This window comes from Schistosoma mansoni, chromosome 7 (assembly GCF_000237925.1).
Source record: "Schistosoma mansoni strain Puerto Rico chromosome 7, complete genome".
Lineage (NCBI taxonomy): Eukaryota > Metazoa > Platyhelminthes > Trematoda > Strigeidida > Schistosomatidae > Schistosoma > Schistosoma mansoni.
In genome coordinates, this window is record NC_031501.1 from 1,596,537 (window position 1) to 1,608,911 (window position 12,375).

The 12,375-nt window shown below is 35.3% G+C and overlaps 1 protein-coding gene across 1 annotated transcript in view; it reads left to right on the forward strand.

The window, feature by feature from the left end:
* Positions 1 to 12,375, forward strand: part of Smp_127770 (putative ras GTP exchange factor) — a gene marked incomplete at both ends in the record, with an annotated part of 111,860 nt that overhangs the window by 18,578 nt on the left and 80,907 nt on the right. The window contains 2 exons of the mRNA XM_018798590.1: positions 5,711 to 5,904; positions 9,814 to 9,924. Coding sequence (XP_018653517.1) covers positions 5,711 to 5,904; positions 9,814 to 9,924 — 305 coding nt within the window. The remainder of the gene's footprint in view (positions 1 to 5,710; positions 5,905 to 9,813; positions 9,925 to 12,375) is intronic.

Genomic DNA, 12,375 nt, shown 5'->3' on the forward strand with positions numbered 1-12,375 from the left:
CTTCAGAACAAGCACACCTGGGGGAAAAAGTGAATAGATCAATAATTTTATCAGTCGACTTTACTCCATACAACTGTGGATAAACTTTGAATATATTATTATTGCATCTTGTGATTGAGATTCATTACGTGAATACGGCAGTTGCTAATTACAGAATGATTAGGCATACTCTAGTATGAATTAGTTCTTAGGAGCACTCAATAGAACGGCAACTGGCACACTACACTATAACAATAATCCACCTTTACGAAGGAATGCAGGAAAACTTGATATTCGAACAGAAAAATTGGGATGGTATAACTCAGTAAACACAGTAACAAAAATATGACCTTGAGGCACATGGAAAACTAGCGAACTAAGACTAGTAACAAAGAATAAGTAGAGGGAGGTTATGTAAAATATTAGAACTAAAAAAATTAATCACGGTTAGAGTTACCAGTAGGAACGAAACATTTATGAACTGTAATTGAAAAATCCTGTGATCGCCTTAGCAATTAATGAAAGCTTCAGACCCCTGTATGACTACACAATTGGAAGCACAAATATTTAACAGTCTAAACAATCGAAACCTACTAAGATCGGACGATAAAAAGCATATTGTTCAGTTCAATGGTGTTTCATTTACAGGCCAGTCATTATATTTGTTCATCATGTCTAGATAGATACAATCTAACTAGTAAAGCAATGTTGGCCGATGTAAAAGACTCTTTTAGCTATTCGTTTTTATATACATGACAGACCATTGTTGCTATTTACACGTGGTGGTTGGGCTTGCTTATCGTGATGAACTTGCCAGACCATACTGGCTGGAACAATCGTTCGTCAAGGTCTTACCATGTAAGATAGATCGGTTGATCAGCGGTAAGACTAAAATCAGCAAACTCAAGGTCCGAGGGTGAAGTCGTACTATTAACTGTACAGAGGTGTGACGGCGGTAAGGTGTTTCCTTCAAACAACTAACATAACAACGATGCTGCCTTCCCATAAAGGATTAGTGGGGTTACAAAAGGTCGGACCTAAAAATGCACACCTCACTTTATCTCACGAATATCTGTTTTCGGCGATAAGGTTTCAACGAGTGCTGAGCTAGGACAAACATTATCCGAGCGTGACCGATCTCAAGCACTTATTCCTTGGGCACTACGGTCACGCTCTCAGGTTTCTAAGGCCAGCTCTAACCAGATTTCCTTGCAAGGTACCTCTAGAAGAACCGTCCCATTGTGTGGGCGACAGGGAAGTGATAACTGCCGTTATACCACTAACATCACTTAAGACCACTGTATTCATAATCAATATCCAACAGACTGACATGTAATGATTGCGGTATTCACACTTTTTATCACGCTTGACTAAGGTTAAATAGATCATGCATCATGTTGAATTCTGTAGACATCCGGGTCTGCTCTTTATAAACAAGCTTTCTATGTAGAAGCTTGACTAACTGAATGGACGACAAAATCAAGAGTGAATAAGAAGCTTTTATTAGCTAACTGAATCGAAAATATAAACATACTTCATAAATATAGACTTGAGTTCCTCAGGAAATCAAGCTACATTTTCGACCAATAGCATATATCTAAGATGAAGTTTGGATAGTCTTCAGCAGTATTGGCTCACCAATATATATTATTTTCTCTATCTCCAAACTTGAGTTCAGACAAGGGAACATAGTCAAGCTTCTATTGTTATCTGTCAAACATCCAAAGTATCTTTTTCAAATATTCTTCATGTAAGAAATTATACTCTACACATAATTATGTCATAGATGGTAGAGAACCGATCAATAAGCCAGTAATTAACTAAAAACTAGTCAGTAGATACAACGGAAGCTCACATCATAGGGAATAGAGGAACATAATAATCTAGTTATCCAGTAATTAAACACCAATAATTAATAGAATAGGTCTAAAAAATACAACATTGACATTATTTGTTCCATCACGACAATAATCTTCATGGATACACGACAAATTTTCACACCTAAAAAGTGTATAAATTATCTGAAAACATATCAAAGGAGAAGTAGATTGATTCAAAACTTCCTATCTAAGAATAACTGTTGATCAGAAGGGGAGAATTTAGTATTTTCATAGTTGAAATCATTAGTCAATTGAAGCTAGACCACCATCGAAAACCTGGAAGCACTGGATGCCGGCTCAGTGGTCTATCGGTTAAGGGCTCTGGCTCGAGACTACTAGGTCCTGGGTTCGAATCTCGCGAGTGCGAGGTCGTGGTCGCTCACTAGTGAAGAGTCCCATAATAGGACGAAACGGCCGTCCAGTGCCTCCAGGTTTTCGATGGTGATCTAGCTTCAATTGACCCATGATTTCAACTATGAAAATAAGAATAATTGGTTGGAGTTCATTCTAACTGAGGAATCAATCATGCAGTTTAAGAAACATGCTATAGACTCGTTTGAGAATTCACTAAAAATTGACGAACAAAATATTGCCATGTAAGGGGATTTTTGGAGATTGTATTGTCTTTAACCATTGAATTCACAAAACCTTCCAGATTTTCAGTAGTGGTCTAGCATAGATTGACTTATGTATTCAACTATTAAAAAATATCAATATATATGATTGGCTTTTGTACACAAGTTTACATGCTGTATGGATCAGCAAAGTGTTAGTTCACGTTGAATTGAATGTTGTTGATCACTGTTAAGTAGTACTAAAAAGATGTGGTCAAACCCATCATGCTAAAAATTACATCTTACAACAATGGTTACTTATAAGTAGTAATACAGTTTAAGCGAAATTCCTTTTGTATCTTGGTCGTTGCGACTGCGGGATGATAGTTACATTTATTCATCGACTGTGATTTTCATTCTCTTGTTAGCTAAGAACATAAACCAGTAAGATCTTGAAGTGATATATTCAATAATTAATCTAGATAATATCAAACTTATACATGGAAAAATTCATCAATCAAAGTAAAGTACTATTAGACCCAAAGGTTTCCAAATGATCACACTGTAAGAGTATTCTTTCGAACAAACAATATGCTAAGCTCTAAACTAGTAACAGTCAAAAACTAGATACTAAAGGAGGAGAAACAATATCGTGTATATGAGAGTAGATGTAGTGACTGTAATATCATATATATGTAGATGAGAAATCACAACAGCTGAATGTGAGGGCGAGAGAACACTAACTTTACTGGATGCACATTCCTAAATCCTCAGGAGACCCGAAAAAAATATAAATAAGTCAGAGATAGGGTTTCATTCAATAGAGCATGGCAATGCAATTGATTTCGATGGCATAAGAACTGTCAAAAAAGTTTTATTTTATACAGAGAAATGAACAGCTAAATCCCTACACATAAGGACAAATGTAAACTATCTGAATAGGAGAGATCGAATATAGTAAACTTGAACTTCTAGGTTTTCCAAGGTAGTCTAGCTTCAATTGATTCATGTTCTCAACTATTAAAATTATGAATAACATAATAGTGGTTAAGCGCTCGCGCGTGAGACTGGTAGATCCTGGGTTCGAATCTCGCGAGGCGGAATAGTGGATGCACACTTCTGAGGAGTCCCATAATAGGATGAAACGGCCATCCAGTGCTTTCAGGTTTTCCATAGTCGTCTAGCTTCAATTGACTCATGATCTCAACTATATACAATTTCCTAACTTTTTTCACATCACAGTTTTCATACTCACTCCGGCAAATTCTTACATTTAGTATTGTTAATATAACTGAATGACCTGTTTAGTATACAGTTAACGGGCGAACCATATGCTCGATAATTTTGGTGTTTGGTCATACTTCCTTGAAAAAATTTTTAACCAGCTTGTCAAGAGAAGTGTTGGACTTCATTAAAGTTCCCTTTCTGAGATTCTTTACATACATAATTTTCTCCTTGAACTATTATTTGACAACTAACAAATTTCACAATACTCACTATAAATAATCCCAAATGAATGAAGCATTTTAGTCAAGATAATTCATTTTTCATTAGAAAAGTGTTGAAGAAGTTCTTAAAAAATATTTCTCCCGAAAGTCTCTAGAGGCCTGGAAACGACAGAAGACGTTCTAATCAATCAGCTTTGTACAGAATCTTCTCATTAGCATCTAGAAAAAACAAAATCACATGACAAAGTTTGATTGGATTTTCACCTATACTACTGCTTTACAAGCCCAATATCGTGTGCAAATCTTTAAACACCTTTTTATTTAAGCATATAAACTGACGTTGGAGTAACGCATTCTATTCAAACTTTGCATCCTTTCTCTAGTATCCCAGTTGATTTGTGAAAGTAGTTCGGGTAGTCGAGACAGACTAGAAAGACAGTTTAAGGGTATCAGTGACAAGATTTATCAGAAGGTAACAACAAAGTCTAAGAAATTGATTTTTTCTCAAAAATAAAGAGCAAATACTACTATTGTTGTATAATATGTGAAGAAGCAAGAATGCAGGAGAGAGAAAAATAAGAAAAAACGCAAATTGATGATTAAGACAGCACATTCGATTAATTCACAACATTTAGTGATGAAATTGATTGAGATTACTGAATACTAAAGAACCCAATATGAAATTAGACATGAAATTTAGAATCGAAAGAAGGAATTACTAGAAGGAGAAATTTGGTCATATATTTTGGTTGAGATCATGAATCTATTGGTATTATATCACTAATGAAAGTCTGGAAACACTGGACGGCCGTTTCGTCCGTACGGGTCTCCTCGGCAGTCAGTGTGCATCCACGACTCCGTTTGTGGGACTCGAACCAAGGACCTTCGGTCTCGCTTGCTAACGCTTAACCTCTACACCACTGAGTCTGCATCCATCAGTGTTGATTTCTAACTTCAATCAATCCACGAAGTTGCGCGACCATCTCTCATCGTCTGAGGTAGATAGATACCTGTCTCTACCTGACACAGATTATGATCTCAACCAAAAACTTAACAATCTCCACAACCCCATCCCGGTGGTTAGTTGGTCAAAGCATTTTGATTTTATTGATTTTAGGATGTGTATACACACATTAAATTATTGATTAAATAATATTCATAATTGACAGTGTAAACATATAAATTTATTTATTGATTGGAAATTTGAAATGTTATATAACTTGATACGTTTTGATCACTTGTGAATCAGTGTCTGGTCCATAAATACCTCTTCATCTAACAGTATTTCTTGTTCAACTAAACAAGTAGCACTTTACTTGATTTACTCAAGTTATCCCTCGTAGAGAAGCATAGACCACCGACCAGGATTCTCCAGCCTACTCTGTTTGTGACTCTCCATTCCAATTGTTCCCAAGTACTGTTCTTTCTTTTGATGTCTGCCTTTAATTCCCAGGATAATATGTCCTTTGTTCTGCCTCTTTTTCTTTCGCCTTAAACATTCAAAATTGAGACTTACTTTGAGATGAAGCTTGATGATTTCTGTAATATGTGTCCTATCCACCTCCAGCGTTTTATGCTAATCCCCTCTCTAGCTGAATGCTGTTTTATTCTCTGTCACATTAGGCTATTACTGATGATGTCCGGCCAACGATTATGGCGTATCTTGCGTAGACAGCTATTTATTTAATACCCCCAGGAGGGGATAACCGATCATCAATGATAAAGTTCAAACTCACTAACTTGTGATATATACTTGGCGGCGGACATTAATAAAGTCCAAATTTTGTTCATTTTTATATTTTTCCTAATTTTTCAATTCCAATTTATGTTTTGTCATTCCAACATAAAGGTGATCTATTTGATTTATTATTACCAATGTTGGGAATATATCAAGAATATGTACGTAATCATCATTATTCATTACAAGTATTAGCAGAATATAAACAACGTCCAGAATTTACCCATATGCTTAAACGTTTAGAAGAGAAACCATTATGTGAAGGTAGATCAATTGAATCATTTTTAACTTATCCAATGCATCAAGTAAGTTAAATGATTAAAACGTCTTTTCTGATGGTTTCTAAATAGTAACTATGGTTCGAATTAGACTTCAGGGACAAACTAATCATTTATTATTATTTATTTATTATTTAAAAACATAAATATTGATACACAGGGGCACCAGATATATATGCGCCACACAAATCTCATTTGATTTCTGTGAGGGCTGTGATATTGCCCAGGTGCCCAAACCGAGGCAGGTGGTTTTCTTAGAGGGCCACATCCGGAGCCTTTGACCTAAAGGTCTCATACACAAGGCAGTGGAGCATCGTAAGGAGATGCAGTCCTATGGTAGCCGGTGACCAACTATTGATTCATACGCCATTTGTTCTCGCAGGATACTGGAGCCAATGTGCGCCATTGGTTTGGAATCAGGGTTTTCCAACTCCACTATGTGGACATTCCGTGTCAACCAACCCGGTTGAAGCGCCGGATATTCGCTTTTCGTCCTCTCACTTTCGTGAACAACACCCCCGCCTCGAGAAGGTAGTGAGTAGCACTTCTCTGACAGATGCCATATACGTGTTGCCATATGAGAGCATTTTGAGAGGGAGAGCGGACTCTCCCCACTCCCGGCCGTACCAGGACATTTTGGGGCATCAAATTTGACAACATGACACTTTGGTTTTTGTACGAAATCCAAATAGCGATCATTAGAAATACATTTTTGTATTACTCAATATGTTTGAAATGATAATGAATAAATCAGTTTTTACAACAATAGAGTAAATTTGATAATGCTAAAAGTATCCAATGTTCAGTTTTATCGTTGTGAGTTGTATGTATTAGGTAAATCGATATTATCCTTAAATCCTAACTTAAAACTTACGCCTGTTACTCCCAATGGAGCATAGACCGCCGACCAACATTCTCCAACCCACTCTGTCCTGGGTCCTCCTTTCTAGTTCTATCCAATTTTTGTTCATTCTTCTCATGTCTGTCTCCATTTCTCAAAACACTTAGTTCTGAAACAAACCTCAATCTGATGTCATTACATTTTATAAATGAACTAATTAGATAGTTCATCTTGGATGTTTCAGATCAAAGTCATTCGTTCATATAGATAATAGAGCAGTTTCAAATTACAGCTGATGTTAGTTCTTGATGAAAACTTTAATAATAAACTTTCAATCGTATTGTTAAATACCTAACCCTAACAAGGAACAGTGTAAGGAATCTTAAAAATCTACGTGGATCATTTTAAAGGTTCGAAAATATGAACAAACTATTTCCATCAAGACGAGTTTATTTTCCTGGTTTCTCGGGTTTATAATCAGAATTAACTGTAGAAGGAATTCATAAACTGTTTATACTTTACAATATTATTATTCCTTTTTCCATAAACTATCTATAATATAAAGGCTGTTTTCTGATTGATTGAAAACAAGCTAAAAATTCATCCGCCATTGTTGTAAGCTCGTCTCCTTACTAAACTTTTGTTTAAATATTTAAGTAATATATAATAAAACTGACAAGAAGTACTGGGTTTGAGTCCCAGAGTGAACATCAACTCTGAGATGCAGGTACATCCGGCTGATGAGTCCCAAATAGGACGAAACTCGCGTCAAACTGGATTCCACTGCTAGCCACTATCCATCTTTGCTGACAAGAAGTAGTTGAAAGAAAAATAAAAAAAATCAACTTTATAAACTATTGAGTGATAAAGTTGAACATTCGCTACTTCCAATTTTCATTTTCATGTTACTATGTCATCTGACAAACCTTATTGGACAATTTTTGGACCAATCAGAATAAATCATTCAATTAATTTTTTTTAAAATGATAATATTAGGTCGGTTAATAATGTATGTAAACAGTTGTACTTTTGCCATATAATATTAGGGAATACCTTCCAACATTCTTGTAGTTCAGTAAGACAAAATGGTTGTTTCGATTATTCATTCATTAATTGTCCGTTTAAACTTATTTTCATTATTGTACTAGTTCATTCAGTCATCTCCAATAGGTTATTTAATGCTTATAACATAATAACACGTTTAAATTCACTTAGTATTGTTTGCTTGAATCTTCCCATTGATATTTAAGACTGCAACTGGTCAGTTTCTAATTGGCACATGTGCATACTGTGCGTATTGTCTCGATATAGTCCCAGAGTGAACATCAACTCTGAGATACAGGTACATCCAGCTGACGAGTCCTAAGTAGGACGAAACCCGCGTCCTGAGTACCACTACTAGCCACTATCCATCTTTGCTTATAATACCTAATGAATTGATTTGGATAAAGTTTTCAAAAATAAATATCCATTTCTTTTAGAGTGTACTGTAGGAACAAATAAATTAGAATAGACAAAATAACTTCCACGTTTTAGTGAGAAATTCAAAAAATGAATGATTTTCATGTTTTATATATATATGGTATATACCATAGAGATTATCTTTGTATAGTGCCAAAGCATTTAAAATTGTAAAGAAAAGTCCTTCTCACCATCATAGAGCAAAAATTGACAATGATCACTTTTTGTAATGAATTTTTAATTCATTTCTATTGGTTGTTTAGATTTTCTAATTGATGATTATGACTGTAATTGATCAGACTATTTTTTCATTATATGTACATCCTAAGTGGATCGCCTCAATATTTCCATTAAGTTATAAGTAATACAGACGGAGATTGATGCTAGCTACTATCCGTCGTTGCTTACAATCAATTTTATTTTAATAGTTGAGATCATGAGTCAATTGAATCTAGACCACCAAGGAAAACATGGAAGCACTGCTTTAAGACCGTTTCGTCCTGTTGTGGGACTCCTCAACAGTGCGTATCCACGACCCCGCTCACGGGATTCCAAACCAGAACCTATCGGTCTCGCGCGTGAGCGCTTAACCTATAGAATCACTGAACCGCCTGGCATCCAACGGTGTTAATGTCTAACTTCAACCGATCCACAAAATTGAACGACACATCCACCAATGTCTTCAATGAGTTACTATCTCACAACAAACCTGATTGAACTCTACTTGTCACTGCTTCTCATTAGAACTCTAGGAAATACCTCTTGGAGCCACTCACTAGTGAGCATATGTTGATGAATGTCAGAAGGGATTTTTTGGATATTATGGTAATTTTAATAGTTGAGATCATTGTTTTTTGTAGGATAGTAAGATCGGAACACTGATACTAAGTCATGAAAACTCAAAGAAATACTTAGAACTATTTAAGCTTAACAAGTTCTATTACTTCTGTTGTGAAATACTTTTGGCTTACAAAAACTCTTTACTGATTGATTGAATTGTGACTCCAAAATTATGTGATCATTTTTAGAGTCCATCAAGCTTATCACCACACTATTCACTTATCTATATTGTACTCGTAACATAGATCAACTTGTCGAGATTTGTGTATATTATTTACAAAGCCATTTGATATTCAATACATAATGAGTGACCTGAAAAAAATTTAATTTGACGATAACAAAATCAAATATACTTAGTAATACTTAGATATTACCCTTAGTTAGATAGGACATTATCGTTAAGATCATGAGTCAATTGAAGCTAGACCACCGTGGAAGACCTGGAAGCACTGGACGGCCGTTTCCTCCTATCACGGGACTCCTCAGCAGTGCGCATCCACGACCTCACCTCGCGAGATTCGAACCCAGGACCTACCAGTCTCGCGCCAGAGCACTTAACCGATAGACCACTGAGCCGGCATCCGGCGGTGGTCTAGCTTCAATTGACTAATGATCTTAACTATATAAAATTACTAAAATCTTCACAAAAACACACTTATGATAAGACATTATCGTTTCCTTCATTATAACTTACTACTGAATGACTTATTCAACTAACTGTATATACTGCTATATCATGTTACAGTAAATTTTCTAAAATGTAATTTTATTATTTTTTTTCGATTATTTCTTAGATTCCACGTTACATAATCACTTTACATGAATTACTTGCTCATACACCATATGATCATGTTGATAGAAAGAAATTAGAGTTTGCCACATCGAAATTGGAACAAATATCACATGTAAGTAATAGTAGTAGTAGTAGTAATATCATTAGTAATATTTATCATAACTACTGATATATTTTGTTTTGTTTTGAGTTTGCCTTATAGTAGTCGTTATCAGATAACAATAATAATAGCTGTTGTGGTGTTCGATGTCCGAATTTGATTCTGAAAGGTAGTCTCTCAACATACGAACTCCACCGGCTACCAGAGTGAAAAGATGAAATGAGAAGGAGGTTTACTGAAATTAAGGCCATCGATAGTATATCTCATTCTTTATAAATGAAAGCTTTTTCTTCCCCATTTATGTGCGCTTATTATCTAACCTTTTTCTAATTGCCCGAAAGTATCATTTTTCCTCCCTGAAAACAGACTTACCTTTTTGTTATCCAGTTGAAGGTGTTACGGACGAGGTAAAACACCAAGGAAAACCTGAGAGCAGTGGAAGGCCGTTTCTCCTATTGCGGGACTTCGTCAGCAGAGAGTCATTAGGAACCCATGGGATTATGCGTCATACCTGTAAACGCGTACCAGTAAATTAAGTCAATAAAACGTATTAAGATTTTTCTATCTCGCAGATATTCGGATCTACTTTACTTAGCGTTATAATAGGAAAAGCCACCACCATGTCACTTACACAGAGTGAAATAGTTTACAGTATGGTAAATAACCTTAACTTCATGGCCACCAATGTCCAGATATCATGAGATTGGTTATTAACAAGTAACGAGTAGATGCAATCATATACATGTTACATATCTCAGTATATATTTATATCAATACCGAAGTAATAACTAGAGAAAATATCAACATATTCAGCGCTCCGTAGAAACAAGGCAAAATTTGTTCAGGTCGTCATATCGACAATAACAGACGGCAAAATAATCAACACTGTTTTTCATTAACTTATAATATGTTGCTCTCTGGATGTTAACTTGATAATATGCCGCTCAGTAGCATTCCAAAACGATGTATTTATAACTTTTTTTAGGTAAAACGATGTTTTAGTAAACAGTGCAACTGTAGAGAAAATTCCTTGTGATACACCAAAAGACTAAACAATAAATTTTCACTTAATTTTACAGACTGCTAAATCTAGTAACGGCGACTACGGGATCTGAGTTATATCTCAGAAATTAGGTATCACTGAAGAAACCACTGAGTTACTTGACTTATTTTAGCGGGCATTCGAAGAATAATGTATTTTTAACTGTTATCTACCATGCCAGCTTAACATGACAACAAAGCCCAGATTCATATGTAAGATTTTAAAACGCACATTGTTTGATAACTAGAGACTAGATCGCTACTCGTTATCTTGAAACTAAGAACAGAGTGGGTATACTGCTATTTCACGGACCTGTCTTGTAAAGTGGTTGCATAGGCGCTTCATATATTAATAAAGAAGACTGGTCGAATGGTTTACTGATTTTTTTAGGCAGCTAAAAAGTTTGACAAGTTAGTTTAAAAAAATGTGGACAGTTCACATAACGATATGGAAAGATTATTGATATCATTTCTAAATGTGCTTTTACGTTTAGTCGTAAGTGGTTGTAATTTCCAGAACAATAATTCTTCAATTTCAGTTTGTTATCTTACTAGCTGATGGGCTACCAAATAGCAGTAGTCTTTGGCTTATTGAGTTGTATAAATGGGAATGGTAAATAAAACAGTCAATACATTTTACCTTGGTTCTATGAATCCATGAATAGCACTTTGACATTCGTCTGAATCCGTTCTCATTAACTTTTCCAAATATACTTCAGGAAAGCCATCAGAGTGCTTAAATATCTAAATCATTTAATGACGAAAGAATGAATAATGGGGTTATTTAATAAAGATCTCATCAATATCAATTATTGTAACAGAAAATCTTAAGTAGTCTCTATAATCAAGTGTTTGACAGTAATATAAGATGAATAATGTCTTGACTAACAGCTATTATTATCCTTACAAATTTAAATGCAGTGATCGTAGCAAAAGCTTTCAAACCTCCTGACAAGAGATATAGGAGGTGTTTTATGGAGTTCTTTTTTCTTGAAATACAAAGAACTACAGTTTCCCAGACTTTTGTGTTTGAATGGATAGTGGTTGACAGTGGAAAACAAAGGGCTCGACTAGTCTCGTATTAGATGGCTTAGCTGAATACAATTTCGTCCATTGTAATGTTTACACTGAGACTCAAACCCAGTACCGTTCACTTCCAAGACCAATGTGGAGTCAACAATGATGTTGAACCTGTGGAGTGACTCGGCGTTTGAAGTGATAGGTATTGAGTTCAACTCCTAACATGAATATCAATACAGCAACTCAGGTCCGTTCAGCTGATCGATATTAATTAGGACAAAACAAATGTCCTCGACTTCACTGCTGGTCACAATCCAAGTATATCAACATTCTAAATAGAAAAGGAAATGCGGAAACAATTTTCTAAGAATGCACATATGGTAACAGATACCAATTAATTGA